Source organism: Lagenorhynchus albirostris, chromosome 7, assembly GCF_949774975.1.
Source record: "Lagenorhynchus albirostris chromosome 7, mLagAlb1.1, whole genome shotgun sequence".
In the NCBI taxonomy this organism is placed as follows: Eukaryota; Metazoa; Chordata; class Mammalia; order Artiodactyla; family Delphinidae; genus Lagenorhynchus; species Lagenorhynchus albirostris.
In genome coordinates this window covers 84,085,081-84,105,927 of record NC_083101.1, presented here as the reverse complement: position 1 = coordinate 84,105,927, position 20,847 = coordinate 84,085,081, and the positions used below count along the sequence as shown (strand labels likewise).

Genomic DNA, 20,847 nt, shown 5'->3' with positions numbered 1-20,847 from the left:
TGGTTGCCAAGGGGAAGAGGGGGTGGGCGAGGGATGGATTGGGAGTGTAGGATTAGCAGATACAAACTATTATATATAGATGGATAAACAACAAGGTCCTACTGTATAGCACAGGAACTATATTCAATATCCTGTGATAAACCATAATGGAAAGAAATATGAAAAAGAATGTGTATATATGTATATATGTATAACTAAATGTGTATATATATATATATATATATATATATAACTGAATCACTATGATGTACAGTAGAAATTAACACAACAATGTAAATCTGGGCTTCCCTGGTGGCACAGTGGTTGAGAGTCCACCTGCCGATGCAGGGGACACGGGTTCATGCCCCGGTACGGGAGGATCCCACGTGCCGCGGAGCAGCTGGGCCCGTGGGCCATGGCCGCTGGGCCTGCACGTCCGGAGCCTGTGCTACGCAACGGGAGAGGCCACAACAGTGAGAGGCCCACGTACCGCAAAACAAAAACAAAAACAATGTAAATCAACTATACTTCAGTAAAATAAAAATTTTTTTAAAGTAACCAAATAGCAATCAGAAAACACTTTGATGGGGTGATAAAATCACATCACCATTGAGGGGCAGATGGACACTGTATGCCTCAGATGTGATACCATAAGAAGGATACAACATCACTCACATCATATGCCAGCCAGGACTGCATAATACAAATCTAATCGTGAAGAAAGAACAGACAAACCCCAAGTGAGGAACATTCTATTAAAAAAGGGAAAGTAGGAGAGGGCTGCATTTTCCAAAAATATCACTGTCATTAGAGACAAAAGGATAAGGAACTGTTGTAGATTAAAGGACACTAAAGAGATATGCAGCTAAATGAAGGACATGATCCTAGACTGGATCCCATACCGTAGGGAAAGATAAGAAGGACATTACTGAGTCAACTGATAGAAATGGAACATGGGTAATGGATTGGTATTATAGATTTACTGAGGTTGATAATTGTGCTGTAGTTGTGTATGAGAGTGCCGTTTTCCTTACAAGGTGCATACTGATGTGTCTCAGGGAAGAAGATCATAATGTACACAACTTACTCTGCAATGATTCAGAAAAAAAAATACATATATACATACATGCATGAGAGAAAAACTGAAAAAACAAATGAGATAATAGGTTAATAGCAGGTGAATCTGGGTGTTCTTTGTGCAGTTACTGTAACTGCTATTATTTGGAAAATATTTCCAAATAAACTTTTTTTTAAAGATTAAAAAGAGGGAAACAATGACTATTCATATCCTACACACACACAGAGAGCATGTGAGTGCCTGTTACAGGTAGAACATGGTATCTCACAGTTTTAATTTGCATTTCTAAAGTGAGCTTAAGCATCTTATGTTTAATGGTCATTTTATTTCCGTAAACTGTCTTCCGATTTTTAAATAACTTTTTACACCTGAAATATTTTTTCTATGAATGTTTGTGTCCCCCCCAACTCCCAAATTCATATGTGAAATTCTAATGCCCAATGTGATAGTTATTTGGAGGTGAGGCCTTTGGGAGGAACGCACAGAGTTGTTTAACAAAAAGTCACAAGGCTTAAAAAAAAATAAAAGAGAGGGGGAACCTATAGATCGAGACATATCAATCAACTGCAATAAACAGACTGAATGTGTCCCATCAAATTTTATATGTTGAAACCTAACCTTCAATGTGATGGTACTGGGAGATGGAGCCTTTAGGAGGTGATCAGGTCATGAGGCTGGGGCCCTCATACATGGGATTAGTGTTCTTATAAAAGAGACTCCAGAGAGCTCCCCACCCCTCCTTCTGCCATGTGAGGCCACAGTGCAAAGATGAACCAGGAAGCAGGCCCTCACCAGGCACCAAATCTGCTGTTGCCTTGATCTTACACTTCTTAGCTTCCAGACTATGGGAAATAAATTATTGTTTATAAGCTACCCAGTCTATGGTATGCTGTCATGGCAGCCTAAATGGACTAAGGCAGATGTAAAATGCTGATGAAGTAATTTTCAAGGGTACTAATTGTTCCAGTACTATTCGGTAAAAAAAAATCCTTTTTCTGTCCCACTGATTTTTTATGTCTTTTTGGGTATACTTTGAGAATGTACTTAAAATAATTTGTATGACTCTTCTCACTTTTTAACTCAAACTAATCTTTTAAAAAATTCCATCCAAATGGATAAGACTTTCCATGATATCCATATCAATTCAAATATGTAGCTAAATAACCAATGAGTGTATAAGAAGGACACAGTATTTCAAAAACAACTCATAAGCTACACATTCAAATGTGAAAATCACATTAGGCATATATTTCATTATTCTCATATACATAATATAAATTTAGAAAAGCTTTACACTGAACCATTGCTGAAGCCTAAGATATTTATTCTGTATCAGTAACAGTGTGAAAAATAAAACCAGTTTCAACAAAGGAAAGAATTAAACAAAAATAATTACTTAACAATAGTTTCAAATGCTATCACATCTCCCCTTAAAATATCAGTACCTGAAATCTTTTTTTTATGATAAGGAGAAAAAATCTTTCTATGTCTAAAATGCACAACACTTCCTCAGGCTGAGGTACTTATTACTAAGTGGAAGAAAACGTTTATATTCTAAATTATTCTTCATAACTTTGTTTTCCTTAGCTCCCTCTTATCCAAAGACTGAGATTAACTTCCGTGTTATAATTTATAAGAGACCTGAGGGACGAGGCTATCTCTTCTATTTTCTTTGTGAATCCCCACAACATCCAAAATAAAGTACGTCTGTACGTAACGGATATTCAATAAATGGTACTGACAAAAGGAACACACATTAAGATGAACACACATTAAGATGAAGATTTCTCTTTCTTGGAGAAAACTGGATTGTTTTAGCCAATATATTTGTAAACATCAACCACATATTACTTTAAAAAACTATTTTTAACTATAAATGTTGACAAAAAAATACATATCACACTATCATTTAAATACTTCACAGTGAATAAGGCAGTCAATGAGCTTCAGGAATTTTTGTATTACAAAATCTTACCTCTTCAAAAACAGCAGCTTTATTTACTTTTTCCCTTGCAATGTCACAGATTTTCAAGATACCCAGAGCAAAAGCTTTCATGGCAGGATCTTCTATAAAGTCTGGATTATGAATGTAAAGGCACGTAAATACTGTCTGTGCCAAGGAATGGCCTTCTAACCATGTTATCTATAAAGAAATAAAAGAACACACATGTTTAAGGTGATACACAGAGTCTGAAAAGTCTGATCCAACAGTCAAAGGCCAGAGTGCCACAGGCCCAAATAAATATGATTAATCACAAGATTTAAAAGATGATTAAAAGGAAGGTCAGAAAAGACAAAGTACAGTTAGAATTCACTTTCATTAACTAAAGTCTTTCAAGAATTAAAAACATGATTACCTTAAAGTAATAGATATGGGAAGCATTCTTTTATATAATTGTTGCAAATATTCGGAGATTAATGAAATTACAGGGCCTCCTTACATCACATCCAAAAGCTATCAGTTCTACAAAGCAGTCAATAAAAACCTATGAAATTAAGGAATTCACAACTTTATAGCTAACCCGGTTCTTAGCCACTCATTCAACTCTTCTTTTTCATCCCAACTATTACTAACCCAGTCAAGTGCATCACATCTCACCTAGATTACTATAAGAAACTATGCAACTATTTCCCTGCCTCCCACCTCTACGTCAGTACCCCCACTCAGAGGGATCTTTCTAAAACAAAAAATAATCAGGCAACACTATTTTGAGTGACTACCATGAGGCAAGTGCCATGTGCTAGAAGCTAGAAGAACAGCAGCCAAACCTGAGTAATCATGACATCTAAGTACTATGCTAGGTATTTTCATATATCTTATCTCATTTTTTCCTAACACTTTGAGGAAGGCGGTATTTTTCTCATCTTACATATAAAGAAATAGTCAGAGAGTGTAAATAATTTGTCCAAGTTTATTTAGTTATAACTTACACTAAGTCCAAGAATTCTGCAATAGAGCAAAATAAAAAATGCTACATTACTAAATGAGAAAAGCACATGAAAACTGCTCTAATTAAGATGTGTATTTTGCATTACTAGTGTGCAGAAGACTTTCCAGACTGAAAACCATCTGCCTATTAAAGTTCAAACTTAGATACAGCCCCGAGTCTCATAGAATTGTTCCTCAACTTTGACAAAAATTCTCCTCCTTGCCTCCTTTTATCCTATTCCACTAGGACAGTAAATGGCTAAAGAGTAATAAAAACATCTCTGAGAGAAACAGACAGCTTTGGAGGAAGAAGAATCAGGATCAGGATTCTGGTTATGCCCCCTACTAGCAAAGTAACCCTAGGCAAATAGATAAAGAGTGGTACCAGATAGCTCGCAGAGCTGATGTAAGACCTAAGTGAGGGACTTCCCTGGTGGCACAGTGGTTAAGAATCCGCCTGCCAATGCAGGGGACACGGGTTCAAGCCCTGGTCCAGAAGATCCCACATGCTGCGGAGCAACTAAGCCCATGCGTCACAACTACTGAGCCTGCCCTCTAGAGCCCGTGAGCCACAACTACTGAGCCTGCCCTCTAGAGCCTGCGAGCCACAACTACTGAGCACACATGCCACAACTACTGATGCCCACACGCCTAGAGCCCGTGTTCTGCAACAAGAGAAGCCACCACGATGAGAAGACCACGCACTGCAATGAAGAATAGCCCCCGCTCGCCGTAACTAGAGAAAGCCCGCACGCAGTAACGAAGACCCAATGCAGCCAAAAATAAATAAACTTATTTTTTAAAAAAAAGACCTAAGTGAAAAATACACACAAAAAATACACAACAAAAGTATTTCATACACACTGGCAATCAATGAGTATTTTACTAGATGTACAAATGAAAAAATTTTATATTATTTCTAAGGACAATGATTTAATATCAAGTTTAAAAAAGAAAGGGACAGTCAGAAAGAAGGGGGCAGAAAAAAGGGCTGTACAAATGAGAATTTTCCCACAATTAAACCACATGATCCAGGGAAGACAACCTATTCAGCATATTTATATATAAATCACTAAAAAATTTTCTTCATAGTAGAAAATGGTCAGTTTACTTCAATATACCTTAGATTAGGAAAAAAACGTATCCAAAGCCAATCCAAAATTCTCTTTGGTTTAATTTCATGCTTATTAATGGAACCTCCCAATTTCAGATTTGTTTCCCTGGGTAGCTTGAGAATAAAAAGGGTACTTTGGATAATGCCTATATATTATTATCTTCCTTGGAAAGAAAATATCCTTCCAGAAAATGAGAACCTAAAACCACCCAGATGAAAAGATAAAATGCTGTTTCCTACAGCATAACTTGGCCTACTAATCTTATGTACATCTTACTAGGCCAAGCATTACATATATTTCATATTCAATGTTGTTGTATATACTTTCAAACTGAAATTCAAGTAAGTCACAGTTTTTAAATTAACCAACATGTTATCTTAACGCTTACCAAACAGCAAAAACATGTATCCATTATCCCTATCAATTCAGGCAAGGTGAGGTCTTTAATTTTAATGGTGCCATCCTAAAAAGAAGGAGAAATATGACATATAAATTTTTAAAATATGTATGGCTACTATGTACAGTAAATATTTTAAAATATCAATTCTAAGGAAACTATCTCATCATCTGATAAAACTAAGGTGCCAAATTAACTCTGTATTCTTAAAAATAATGTATCTTAATGGGTCTTCAATATGAAAAATCAAAGCCTCTCGAATTTGAAACAGAATAAAGGTCTTTATAAAAAAAGAGAGTCAGGGCTTCCCTGGTGGCTCAGTGGTTGAGAGTCTGCCTGCTGATGCAGGGGACACGGGTTCGTGCCCCGGTCCGGGAAGATCCCACATGCCGCGGAGCAGCTGGGCCTGTGAGCCATGGCCGCTGGGCCTGCGCGTCTGGAGCCTGTGCTCCTCGACGGGAGAGGCCACAACAGTGAGAGGCCCATGTACCACCAGAAAAAAATAAATAAATAAATAGAGTCAAACCAACAAGCATTTTAAAAGCACAGTTCAAATTAGTTTTAAACATTAATAAGTATGAAGCATTTTAATAAACTGAAACTACTCACAAAGAAAATAAAACTACTTACAAAGAAAAAAATGTTTTAAACATTTCCCTTAAACTAATTAACTATACTACTCATAATTTTTTTTAACACTATCCACTTACCTAGCAAATCTTTCTTCACAAAATATGCAAAAATTAAACTCTGAGGCAACTATGAACAAACTTCTAAATCAATTCTCATTGAGTTAAACAGCTAGTTCACTACCACAAGCATTTTACTTAATGTATTAATACATAAAATTTAATCCCTAAGCCAATTACCCAGGTATGTGAATACGTACTCAAATGCTTTCAAAAATTAACTTAAAAAGTGCGCACAGACACAAATTTAGAGCAAGCTTTTAATGGAGACATTAAACAATAAAAATTTCAATGGAAAGAGGAAGATAACCAACGCTTGTTTACATACCTGAGAGACATTTAAGAAAATTACACTTTAACATACTAAGTTTAATTTCCATTATTAATCAAAATGTTTTAACATATGAATAACAAACAATAAAAGAAAACACAAACGGCACAATGGTGACTACCTTGATAGATTGTTCAAAATTGAGAACTTTTCGATTAACTTGGTTTCCAATCATGCCAGCATCCATCTTGGGATCCATCATTTCAATGGCAGACATAGCTTCAAAAAGACCAAATCTGCAAATAAAAAAATTGACTCTACAAATTGTTTATGAACTAATAAGCTTACCCAGATTCCTTAAATGGTACAAAAATTATTACAGTACTTTAAATAACTACCCTATTTTATGTATTTGGTCTTTCCAACTTGCTATCACTTCTACTTCAATTAGATAATCTTCCTTTAACATAAAAATTCTTCCATGTACTTGTCACTCAAATTATTTTACATGTACTATGAGGCAAGAAAAGAATTAAAACCAAAGTTGTTTTAGTTCTTCCTTCAAAAAGTTAGAAGTTTTTGAAAAAAAAGAGATCAACTGATCTACAATGGATTTCATTTTGCCTTCTTTAAATAATTTTCTCTAACTATTTAACACTTAGAAAGTTATGTTTGGAATAATCATTATCAAATGTAACTTTTAGATTTTTTTCATTTTCTTTACATCTTGAAAGTCTAAAAACCTGCCATGTTACCATCTATAATGCCCAAAGTTTTGGCAATTACATAAGAAAAAAATAAAATCCAGAAATTTTGATGGTCTGGTGTTTGTGGCTTATTAGCCACAGAAGCAGATAGTTGTGATGTAGTGTGGACTGATTAGTTAGTATATCTTTGAGATATGAGAAAAGAAAAGCCTAAAAGAAAGTGACTGTCCATCAAGCTACTGACTTCCTATTTTGCTTAGTCTAAGCCATTAGATTACCAGGAAAATAAAGGCACCTACCTTGTTACATTAAATCATTTCTCTCAGAAAAGCAGCAGCAGTAAGACATCAAGAAAAATAAACAAATCGGACCTAATCAAACTTAGAAGCTTTTGCACAGCAAAATAAACCATAAACAAAATGAAAAGACACCTACAGAATGGGAGAAAATATTTGTAAATGATGCAACCAACAAGGGCTTAATTTCCCAAATACATAAACAGCTCATACAACTCAACAACAACAAAAAACAACCCAATTGAAAAATGGGCAGAAGACCTACACAGATGTTTCTCCAAAGAAGAAATACAAAGGGCCAGCAGGCACATGAAAAGATGCTCAGCATCTCTAATTATTAAAGAAATGCAAATCAAAACCACAATGAGGTACCACCTCACACTGCTCAGAATGCCCATCATTAAAAACTCTACAAATAGCAAATGCCAGAGACAATGTGGAGAGAACAGAACCCTCCTGCACTGTTGGTGGGAATGTAAGTTGGTACAGCCACTATGGAAAAGAGTATGGAGGTTCCTGAGAAAACTAAAAATAGAATTACCACATGATCCAGCCATCCCACTCCTGGGCATACACAGACAAAACTTTAATTCAAAAAGATACACGTACCCCTATGTTCACAGCAGCACTATTACACAACAGCCAACACATGGAAACAGCCTAAAAGTCCACTGACAGATGAATGGGTAAAGAAGGTGTGGTACATAAATGAAATGGAATACTACTCATCCATAAAAAAAGAATGAAATAATGCCATTTGCAGCAAGATGGATGGACCTAGACATTACCATACTAAGTGAAGTCAGACAGAAAAAGACAATAACCGTATGATATCACTTATATGTGGAATCTAAAATATGACACAAATGAACCTATCTACGAAACAGAAACAGACTCATGGACATAGAGAACACACTTGTGGTTGTCAAGGGGGAGGGGGTTGGGGGAAGGATGCAGTGGGAGGTTGGGGTTAGCAGATGTAAACTATTATACAGAGAATAGATAAACAACAAGGTCCTACTGTATAGCACAGAGAACTATATTTGATGTCCTATGATGAACCATAATGGAAAAGGATACATAAAAAATATATATATACATACGTATAACAATCATTTTGCTGTACAGCAGAAATTAACATGACATTGTAAATCAACTATAATTCAATTAAAAAAAAAAAGAAGAGCTTTAAGGAGACACTCCCTGAAATCCATCAAACCTCTTAATGCTTCAATTTAAGATACTCTGACAATATGAGCATACTGAGGAAAACTCTCATCTATAAATTTGATGCAATGTTGTGAATCAAAACCCAAATGGTATTTTTCAATGAGCTTGTCAAGCCGAAAGAGAAAATATGCAAAAATGGAAAAGAACCTTTTCAATAAAAGAACAGGGATTCACCAAATATCAAAGATACTATAAACCTGTAATAATTAAAAGCATTCTAGCATACACAGATGAAGAAAAAACAATCCAAAGCCATGTTTTTGTAGGAAGTACATAAGATAAAGGTGGAATTTCAAATTAGTGGAAAAACAGTGTATTAGTCAATAAATACTATTAAGACAAATGGCTAACCATCCTGAAAAAGTGAAATCTTTGATTTATGCAATTTAATAAAACAAACCCCAGGCAGATCTAAGTTCTAAACCTAAAATAAGCAAACAAACAAAAACTCTTTTAATAATTTACAAAGCCACAAAGAAAAAAGTTGGTAACTCCAACTGTGTAAAATATTAAAAATTTATATGTAGCAATAAACCAGTCAGTTAAAACACTGACAATTATCTAGGGGAAATATTTTTAATATAGGTAATTTTGAAAAAGTTAATATCCAGAATATATAACTAACTCATACAAATAGGAAAAGGCAAATAATCCAAAGAAAAGTAGGCAAAGGACATGAATGGATAATTAACAGAAGAGAAAATATAAACTATTAATAAAAAAGTAAAAAGCTATTCAAATTCTAATGTAATCAAGTAATGCAAAACAAAATGATGCTGGTTTTTGGCAGGGGTGGGGGGGAGTAAGGAAACTTTTGTTTTGTTTTGTTTTTGTTTTTCTTGTTTTTTGCGGTACGCGGGCCTCTCACTGTTGTGGCCTCTCCCGTTGCGGAGCAACAGGCTCCGGACGCGCAGGCTCAGCGGCCATGGCTCACGGGCACAGCCGCTCCGCGGCATGTGTATCTTCCCGGACCGGGGCACGAACCCGTGTCCCCTGCATCGGCAGGCGGACTCTCAACCACTGCGCCACCAGGGAAGCCCTTTTTTTTTAATTTGTACCCTCATATGCTGTTGGTGTTAGTGTAAACTGATAAAGACTTTTGTGAGGGAAAAAATTTGGCTGAATACATTAAAATCCAGTCATTTGATTTCTAGGCTTCTAAAATTCATTTGCACATGTATATGTATAAAGAGGCTTGTATAAATTAAATGTTTTGAATTTTCCCACGTTACCAAAATATGTTGCCATCTGAATGTCCATCAATAGGGATACCATAGAACAAATTATGGTACAGTCATTTTATAAAATAAAAAGCAGCAGTTAAAATGAACAAGGTGGAGTTAACATGGAAAGATCTCCAAGATATACTGAAAGTGGGGGGTGGGGAATTTGCAGAATACACACAGTCGACCCTCGCTATCCACAGGGGGTTAGCTCCAGGAGCCTCCACAGATGCTCAAGTCCCTTACATAAAGAATGGCAAAGCTGAATACTGTACTATATATCCCCACTTACAGTTAACTAGTTTTACAGATTTCATTCACATATATAAGAATATATATCTTTATAGGTCCAGGACATGTAACAATCTGATGACTTATAACAATGACTATCTCCAAGCAAAGAACAGAGATTGTATTGGAGAGATGGTGTCATGAGAAGTTCTGCTTCATCTCTAATGTTTAAATTTGTTAAAAACAAAGTATCCGTTTATTACTTATATGAAAACAACTAAAGAAAAGTTGTTAATGGCACAATTAAAACCCTAGATCAATAAAGTCTACCATATGACCCAGCAATCCCACTACTCGGCATATACCCTGAGAAAACCATTCAAAAGGACACATGTACCCCAATGTTCACTGCAGCACTATTTACAATAGCCAGGACGTGGAAACAACCTAAATGTCCAACAACAGATGAATGGATAAAGAAGATGTGGTACATATATACAATGGAATATTACTCAGTCATAAAAAGGAACGAAATTGGGTCATTTGTAGAGATGTGGATGGACCTAGAGTCTGTCATACAGAGTGAAGTAAGGCAGAAAGAGACAAACAAATACCGTATATTAATGCATATATGTGGAATCTAGAAAAATGGTACAGGTGAACCTATTTGCAAGGCAGGAACAGAGACACAGATGTACAGAACGGACACGTGGACACAGGTGGCAGGGAAGAGAAGGGTGGGACAAACTGGGAGATTAGGATTGACATATATACACTACCATGCATAAAATAGCTAGCAGGAACATGCTATAAAGCACAGGAAGCTCAGCTCGGTACTCTGTTATGACCTGGAAAGGTGGGGTGGGGGGTGGGAGGGAGGCTCAAGAAGGAGGGGATATAAGTATACATATAGCTGATTCATTGTACTTCACTGTACAGCAGAAACTAACACAACAATGTAAAGCAGTTATACTTCAATAAAAAAAATTTTTTAAAAATAAGGTATTTGCTTCACTAGTAAAATTGCTATAGAAACCAGAGTAGCAGTAAGTTAGCTATTCCACACATTCAACAAATACTGAGTGCCTGCTTATGTGCTAGGCACTGTTCTAGGCACTTGAGATACATGAGTGAGCAAAACAAATCTGCCTGTCTCATGGGGCTTACGTTCTAGTGGAAGGAAACAAACAATAAAGATAAGTAAATGACATAGAAGGCTAGAACACCGTACATGCTAGGGGGAAAAAAATGACAGTTAAAGAAGATATGGATTAAAAGGATACAAATTTAATAGATGGCCAGTGTAGGCTGCTGGCAATCATGATCCCTGGGCTCAGTGTCTAAAACCTTGGGGAAATGAAGAGGGCTATGTCCCTCTAGCGGCCCTCTCTCAAATGTTATTCCATAGTCAGGAGCCACATTCTTTCCTGCATTAGCTTATGGTTTGATTTCATTATATCCTTCCTATCATTGCCTGTGACATCAAAATGATGACCTGCAGTGGTTCTCAAAGTGTGGTCCCTAGATCAGCAGCATCAATCTCACCTGAGAACTTGAGAAATTCAACTTCTGTGACCCCACACTAAACCTACTAAATAAGGAACTCTGGGGGTGGGTTCCAGAAATCTGTGTTTTAAAACCCTTCTGATGATTCTGATGTCACTAAAGTCTGAGAAGAACTAAATTTCAAGTTTCTACTTCCCCTAACGTCCAATCTTGTCTACTTACTAATTTAAAATTTCATACTCCCAACCTTGAAAATTGAGTCTGGCCACAGCAGTATAGGAACTGAGGCTATCTATGGGAATATAAATATAATCAAGAATTTCCTTTCATTTACCTTTCTAGGGATTCTCAATCTACTTTCATCTAGGCATTTAATCACCTACCTCTGGTCATCAACCAGCATATCACATACAACATGCAACCAATACCTTTTCTCAAGAAATTCCACATCCTGTATACCTACCCTCAAGGAATGACCATAAGTCACAGTTTCACTAGGTACAACCACTTCCTATCACGACTAAGGTCAGCTGCCCCAAAACAGCTGACCAAGGTTAAAAATATATAATTAGTGTTATTCTTACAGCTTTGAAATGTAAAATTACTCAGACTTCAAGGAATACTATTGCACAGGAGACAAAATAGATGGAAATATTACACTACACTATTTCAAAGGACATAAATACTTACAGCTTATCATGAAGCAGTTCTCCCAACTTTAATTCTAAAAGAAACAAAGAGAAAAATCTTCTGAATAATACCATATTTATATTTAACTGTTAATTCTAAGAAAAAAAATTAAACAAAATATTAGCACCTGAAAAATGTGCTTGCAGTCCTTTAAACTTCATTTTCTAAGAAATGGTCATATTATTTTTACTCAATTACTAATATAATGTCTTCTACATAGTGAATATTTAAACACTAACTATAAATTGAACTTCTGAGAATTAACAAGTGACCCATCACAGGCAACAATAATACAACCAGAATTATCAGGCCCATTTTTAAGAAACCACTAATACATTTCTCCCTAAGTAAACTTTTTCACAGAACTGTATGCTATTTCTCAAGTTGTTTTTTTTTTTTTTTTTTTTTTTTGCGGTATGCGGGCCTCTCACTGTTGTGGCCTCTCCCGTTGCGGAGCACAGGCTCCGGATGCGCAGGCTCAGCGGCCATGGCTCACAGGCCCAGCCTCTGCGCGCATGTGGGATCTTCCCGGACCGGGGCACAAACCCGTGTCCCCTACATCAGCAGGCAGACTCTCAACCCCTGCGCCACCAGGGAAGCCCTCTCAAGTTGTTTTTAAACTACTTGGCATCATAATCTAATCTCTTTTTGTCCCAGGAACAGTGTTGAAACTATTTTTTTTATTACATTTTATTTAAATAATGTAGAAAACACTTGCATAAACAGCTGATCAAAAGAGTGTTAATCCTCCATAAAGCAGCAGTTCTCAACCTTGGCTGCATATCAGTATCAACTGGGGAGCTTTTGAAAACCCCAATGTCCAATCAGCACCCCAAACCAATCAAATTCTAGGAGTGGGACCCATAGAGTGGTTTTAAAGTACTCCAGATGATTTCAATGTGCAAGTAAAGTAGCTTAAATGTTGATGGTCAACTCCTGTGGAAGACATAAAGAAGCAGTTCTAAGAATATTACTAATCTCCCTAGCTAATAAGTTAAATCACATTCATTTTTTAAAGTTCCATGTACCAAAACAGATAAATCAATGAGAAGCATTTATCAAAATACTGTAATGAAGCATAACAGAACATACAGTGGTTCTCAAAGATGGTTTGAGAACCCAGGAGCCTGTGATGTTAAAGTCATTTTGTTATAATACTAAAATACTAAAATAATACTAAAACATTTTGTAAATAATACTAAACTTTTTTCATTGTGTTGACATTTACAATGATGATGCAAAAGCAATGGTGTAAAGAGGAAAAGGGCAAAACTCTATCTTCAGCACAAATCAAGACAGTGGCCCCAAGCTAAACAGTGTATTCTTCACTTCCATGCACTTTCACTTAAGAAGTCCTTGATGGAACAGTAAAAATTATTAATCTCAGGGCCAGGACCAGAGTGCAAGTAAGGCATGTAGGTTGCAAAATTTAAGAAGGCACTTTCAAGTAGTGCCTTCTTAAATTTTGTACCCTAATTGCCTCACTCACTTCATCCTAGGGCTGGTCCTGATATACCTAATTAAATTTCAATCTTTGAATACACCTTTTTAATATTCTATTTGACAAATGGGAAGTATACATAAACACTTCCTCTGCTTACCAAAGTAAGAGACGGTCTCAAGGAAAAGCTCTTGCACAACTATCATGAAACGCCACTTTTACTTGAAAGAACAGTGACAAATTACAGTTATTCAGACTTGACAATATGGCATTTGCTTGAAAATAAATGAGTTTGTCGCTTTAGGAAAATAACTGACAAGGTTTACTGCCAGTGATAAAATTTGAGCTTTCAAGGAAAAATCAGAATTTTGGAAAGCATGTATCTGCCACTGTGAACTTGACAGTGTCCCAATACTTAAAAAGGCTTTCCTGAGGATACTGTGGTGATATTAACAAATGTGCTTTTTAATACTGAATAATGAAGTGTGTCAACACTTGGAAAATGTGCTTAACTCACTAAACCAATATTTTGCAAATAGCAATGCATGTTACAAAATTAGGCATGGATAAAAGATCCCTTCAATGTTCTAGACAGACCAATATACTTTATGTAACACAGCATGAAAGGTCCACTGATATGCTTTCAGATTCCACACTGCAATCTTAATCTTTAAGAAATTACCACCTGCCAAGTTTTGGTATAGTAGCAAAGAATATCCACAATTACCTGAAAAGGTTCCACCATCTTTTAACTACATATTTGGTGAGGCCTGATATACTTCCTATACTTCTACCAAAACGACATGTGGCAACAGACTGAACACAGAAGCAGATAGGGAATTCAGGTGTCCCCTATTATGCCGACATCAAAGAGATTTTCAAAAGTATAAAACAATGCCACTCTTCAAAGTTGTTCTTTGTTTTGGAAAATACATTTTTCATTTTAAAAATGTTATGTTGACATGCAATGGGTTTATTACCATTTTCAAATGAACAAGTATTTTTAAAATTTGTTTTAAATTCTAATACCGTAAATATCAATATACATATAATACACATAAACAATACTTTTTAAAAGCATAAGAGGGTATTTTTAAGAGTATAATGGGGTTCTGATACCAAAAAGTTGAGAACTGCTGTAATAATTTACCACATACTTAGGGTAGATTTGGGTACCAAATAGCTTCACTGAACACTCCACAGACCTAGAAGCAAGTCGATCACTCTGGGCCCTGATTTTATCATCTGTAAAATGAAGGCCTGTACTAGATGATTCTGTTAAAGTTCCTTAGGACATCCTCCCTTTTGCCTTGGAAATGAACAATGAACTATAACTTGTAGCTGGAGTTTGGGTTTGCAGCAGTGCTAAGCACTTGAAGCATACGATCATTCCCCTGAAGAAAAGTAATCTAACGGGATGAGAAAAACATGTAACTATTTGACAACGCAAATACATTTTACCCTCTTATAAATGAGAAGATAATTTGAAAACTGGTGTTACAGATCTTTGAATATATTTCTACACATAACATTGTAAATCATGGTTAAGTTCACTGCTAGGGTCGCTATGAAGACCCTAATGAATCTATGATATAGCTGGAATCCAGTACCGTTGTACAGTGATAATTAAACAGATGAATTAAAGTTTACCCCTGGGTAAAGGTGGCCAACTGAACACATGCAACAACCTTTAACTCCCTCCTGAAATCTCATTTAAACAATTAAAGGAAAAAAAAATTTTTTTTTTTAAAGAAAGCTATGAACCTAAAGGAAGAGGAAAAATTGGTGCAGAAATAATACAACAAAATTAGGGAAACGTGGAAACAGAAAGACAAGTCGTTTCCTAGCAAACCCAAGAAAAATAAAACCAGCAGTGGAGAAAGCCAAAACCAACCCGATTTACCACTTACCTCTGAAAGTGAGGATATAAAGATGGGCTAAAATATAGAGAACTGAGCCATCAGACAGCCCAGAGCCCTGCCCTAATTTACAGAACAAGATAACTACCCCTCCCTCACCCTGGATAATACTGAAGGCTTTCTTTGAAAAGGGCAAAACAAAAAATCTCCAGGGACAGAAGGTTATTTGAAGGGTAGGATTCAGTACTGGAAAGAGGGGGCATTAAGTGAATATGTAAAAATTCCAGACCTCTTCCCCCACTTAACTGTTAAATCACAGGCAAACAGTCAAATCTTCAACCTCAAGCAGGAGATTAGATAAATTTTTCTCTACAGAATATAATCTTTCCAAGAGGAAGGAGCTAAATAACTGACACCAGAGGTTCTCCAACACAAAAGCCAAGTCAGATCACCTGATACTGGCGTTCATAGCAGAGGAGTCCTGCTCAAAAATTCGGAGCTTCCAGCTGGCTTTTAGCCAGCCTCCCCCCACCTTCAACAGGCAACAAAGGATTCTTAGATATCTGAAGTAATCCCCTAACACGAAAGATAGAAACCAAAGAAAACAAACTAAAAAAGGCAAGTTGGAGGAAAGACACTAAGTTGGGAAACAAAATTTCAAAAGAACTATTATTAATCTTAGAAAAAACAGTGCAACCCTGAAACAAAAACACTCTTTTATTAAAAAAAGAAACATTCAGAGGGAAAAAATCTTAGAAATTAAAAACATTACAGCAGGGGCTTCCCTGGTGGCGCAGTGGTTGAGAGTCCACCTGCCGATGCAGGGGACACAGGTTCGTAGCCCGGTCTGGGAGGATCCCACATGCCGCGGAGCGGCTGGGCCCGTGAGCCATGGCCACTGAGCCTGCGCGTCCGGAGCCTGTGCTCTGCAACGGGAGAGGCCACAACAGTGAGAGGCCCGCATACCGCAAAAAAAAAAAAAAAAAACACATTACAGCAGAAAAGAAAAATTAAATTGAGAATCTTAGTCCACTCAGGCAGCTATAACTAAAATACCATAAATTGGGTGGCCTATGAATAACAAACTTTTTTTTTTTTTTTTTGCGGTATGTGGGCCTCCCACGGCCGTGGCCTCTCCCGTTTTGCGTTATTGACAGGATTTCTGCACTCACTGAGCTTATATTTCAGTGGGTGAGGCTAACAATAAAAGATAATTGAAAATGATGGTTTCTCACAGTAGATAAGTGCTATGAAGAAAATAAAGCAGGGTGATTCAACTGAGGTGGAGCTGGATAGAAGAGAATGAGGGGATAAATCTGTTTAGATTGGCTGTTGAGACCTCACTGGGACGGTAACATTTTTTTTTTTAATATTTATTTATTTATTTGGCTGTATCGGTTCTTAGTTGTGGCATGCGGGATCTAGTTCCCTCACTAGGGATGGAACCTGGGCCCCCTGCATTGGGAGCACGGAGTCTTAACCGCTGGACCACCAGAGAAGTCCCTGGAACAGTAACATTTAAGTGGTCAGGAAGGAGCCAGCTATGTAAAGACCTGGGGACACGACCTTAGTGTGTTTAATGAGATAAGGATCTCATGACCGAACATAATGAGTCTAGTGAAGCACTGGTACAAAAAAAGTCTGAGGCAGACACTAGATCACATAGGCCAAAGGGAAGAAGTTTGAATTTTATTCTACATGTAACAGGAAGCCACTGGAGGATCTTAAGCAGGGAATGACATGATCCGATTATTTTCAAACCTCAAATATACAATAATACTCCCGTCGTTAGGGCGACAGAATTTGTATTTCCACAGTTTGAAATTACTGCTATGTGCTCTCTAACCTGTTATTTAAAAGTTAGAAAATTTTAACCCAAGAAACTGCCTGAACATCTGTATTTAATGCTATAACCTACATAAACTGGCTTTAAATGAAAGTTAAAATCAGAGGAGAATGAATAAGTGTGGTTAACAAACTCGATAAACCACACATGTTGATTTTTTCCATTTATTGAGATAGTTTAGAAATCACAATCCACATTTTTATTGCACCCTTTCCCAAATTTTGAACTTCTAATTCAAAAATTCAAACTCACCTCGACAAGCTTCTTCAAAATCTTGAGTTATGTCCACCCAGTTTGTATTGCTTTTTTCCATCTTTTCTGGTATACTGAGCTCCCATCCTGAATCATCATCGTCTACAGAAGCTTTCATAACCATTATTCCTATAAAATTAATATTGGTGTAAAAGAGAGAATGTAGCTTTCAGATCAAGAGTATTTGCAAACCATGTGCGTTTAAGTATTGGATGAAAGTCTTACTAAACTCTTTAAGCAGAGCTCTTCTGAGTTTGAGGACCGCACTGTAAAAATCTACCTTACTGCAATTAAATCCCACGTCAATTAACACTGCTGCTGCTCTGCCTATTTAGGAAGAAAAAATCACAAACCATCCCACAGCTGGCCCAAAGAGAACCAACTCCAGAGCTTCCTACTTTCAACACTGGCCACAAATAACCAAGGCACTCTTCAGGGTCCCCTCTCGAAGCCCAAGACCCCAGCAACTACACAAGTCAAGGTGGTCCTTCACCTGCCCGGAGCTCGCCGGGCCAACCTCTCCCGTCCCGGCCGGACCCCTACACAGCCTGTCCGGGGGGCATAGCGTGAGGGAGCGCACCGCCGGGCCCCAGTCGCCGGGCCCAGGGCGGGGGCGCACCTGAGGAGGGGACCGCCCCACCCGGGTCTGCCCGGCCCGGCCCCAGCCCCACGGGCACGGAGGCAAGGACAGGGCTGTCGTCGCGCGGGAGAACTGGCACGCCCGGTGCCAGGTCGTCGCCCCGATAACACCGAGTAAGGCCAGGGCCCCGGCGGGCAGTGGGCACGGGGAAGCCCGCAGCTCCTACCTGAAGCGCGGCGGGAGGGCAGGGGCCGCAGGGTGACCTGGCGTCCCCAGGGTCCGCCACGCGCGCGGGGTGCTGCGGCTCTCTGACACGGGAAGGAAGAAGTCTCAATGGCTCCGAACAGCGGTCCCTATCTACTTCTCCCGTGGCCACCCGCGCTGCCACGCACCGCCCAGCTCGCGGAAATAACGACGCCGCCTGGGCCGCCGCAGCCAACCCCTCCCCTCTCAGCCCAGCCCGACCGGCAGCGTGCGCGCATGCGTACGCCCGGTGCGCGCGACCCCGCCTCCTCTCCCTCACGCCTTGGGACTTCGCGCTCCCCGGCCACACCCCCTTCCTCGCTACCGACAGCCTTAGGCCGGGACGGCTATCTTCTCTTCTCGCGGGATTAGAGCCAATCGCGAGACCGGAAGCTACCTTCCTTCTCCAGCCTGCGGCCTTGTCCTGGGTAGTGGGTGAGTGCCGGTAAGGGGCGGAGCCAGAGGGCCCAGAGCCCGTCCCGCTTCGCGTCGCGCGGTTCTCTGGGAAATTCTTAGAAAGGTGCCGGGGAGGCGCGAGGAAGCGATGGAAGTACGCGCAGGGGTTAGTTGTTGGGGCCTTGCATGAAGAGCCCAGTTACGAGAGCTGCATCGAGCTGGTGCTGCCTGACACCGGTTTTATGTTTCCTAGAGAGCCTGGGGATTTCATGCGGAAAAATTGAAACAAAATATAAGCAGAATCAAGCCAGTTATTTTCTTTTAGATCCTTTACATGGTTTAGATTTTTCCTGAAATTAATGATCAGTTTTAAAGTGGGGTTACATAAGTAGACTAGTATGGGTAGGAAACGAAACGCATGCTTATCACTACATAGCCATTAAGATAGCCTGAATTTAAAAGACGGTATCAAATGTTGACAACATGGAGCAGCTGGACATCTCATATGTTCCTGATGGGAATCCAAAATGGTCCAACCACTTTGGTAAACAGTTTGTCTTTTACTATAAAATTAATCATGCATTTACATGATCCAGCAATCACACTCGTAGGTATTTACTTAGGAATGAAAATGTGCACACACAAAAGCTTTTTTTTTTCTCTTGGTGAAGCCACATTAATTTCTTTTTTAAGTGAATTTGACTTTCAGTGCAGTTCCAATTCATGCTTTTAGACATACATGATCTCCAAAATGTTAAAGTAATTTCAGTCAATTGAGCCTTCAATGGCAAAGCTTATAAATTATATTTATTAGTATGGTCAAGATAAGAAAGGAGTTTGGGCTTTGATTATAAAATGCAGCGTCTTTCTCTGATTCTCTTGGCTAAACTTTTCTTTTTTCCATTCTTTTCTTTGCTGTCTTCCATCTTTCTGGCTCGAATTTCCCTCATTAAATCAAAAAATACCTTGTCAACATTAGCTTGTGTTTTAGCAGATGTTTCCACATAGTTAACTTTCCACTGATCGGCTCTGGTTTTTGCCTCTTTATAGCTTTATTTTTAATGATCAAAAACTGGAAACAACCATAATCTTCATCATCTGGTGGCATATCCATACAGTGATACGTAATTATTCATATAATGAATAGTAATTTTCGGCAAACAGGGATGACTTCTTGACATGCAAAAATATGAATCTCATAAAACATTATTCTGAGCAAAGGAAATCAGAGTATGAGCAAAAGATTATGATTCCATTTATATGAAATTCTAAAAAAGACTAATCTCTCATGACAAAACAGAACAGTGACTGCCAGGAGACGAGGTGGGTGTCAAGGAAGGATTAATTGGAATAGGGCTAGGTGATTTGAGGGGATGGAGATGTTCTGTATCTTGATTATGGTGGTGGTTATATGGCCAAATTCATTTGTAAAAGTTCATTGAAGTACACACAACGTGTGCATTTTACTGTGTGCAAATCAAACCTCAGTAAAGTTGATTTTAAAAACAGAAAAATATACATCTTCATGTCTCATATAGAATAATGTTTCCTAAGGGCAGGAGCTTTAACTATTTTGATCAAAGTTGTATCCCTACCATAAAAAGCAGTGGTTGGCCTATAGTAGGTACTCACTAAATACACTGAAGATAAGAATATAGAAAAGAATGACAGTAAAACAGAAATTTCTATTGTTTCTCCAGAAGCATTTGATGATCTTTTCAGAGGCCATAAGAAACCTAGAAAAGGATGAACTGACTGCATCTGAGTTATTCAGTTATTATGTGTAGATTGTGACAAAAACCAATACAGCACACAAAAAAACAAAGCAAAACACCAAATTTTTGAAATAAGACTGCATCCAAAATAACTGAAAAATAAAAGTTAGAAAA

At 38.1% G+C, this 20,847-nt stretch overlaps 1 protein-coding gene across 4 annotated transcripts in view; it reads right to left on the bottom strand.

The window, feature by feature from the left end:
- NAA35 (N-alpha-acetyltransferase 35, NatC auxiliary subunit) overlaps positions 1 to 18,760 on the bottom strand; it is an 87,754-nt gene extending 68,994 nt beyond the window's left edge. For 3 of the 4 annotated variants that reach the window (XM_060155354.1, XM_060155355.1, XM_060155356.1), the window contains exons 1-6: positions 18,546 to 18,760; positions 17,740 to 17,868; positions 12,342 to 12,375; positions 6,640 to 6,754; positions 5,490 to 5,564; positions 3,033 to 3,200 (exon numbers count right to left, since the gene is read on the bottom strand). In XM_060155354.1, coding sequence (XP_060011337.1) covers positions 3,033 to 3,200; positions 5,490 to 5,564; positions 6,640 to 6,754; positions 12,342 to 12,375; positions 17,740 to 17,863 — 516 coding nt within the window. In that variant the 5' untranslated portion in view covers positions 17,864 to 17,868; positions 18,546 to 18,760. Of the gene's footprint in view, positions 1 to 3,032; positions 3,201 to 5,489; positions 5,565 to 6,639; positions 6,755 to 12,341; positions 12,376 to 17,739; positions 17,869 to 18,545 lie in introns of those variants that run through there. The other variant, XM_060155357.1, reaches the window with a different exon arrangement.
- Positions 18,761 to 20,847: the final 2,087 nt, after the last annotated feature.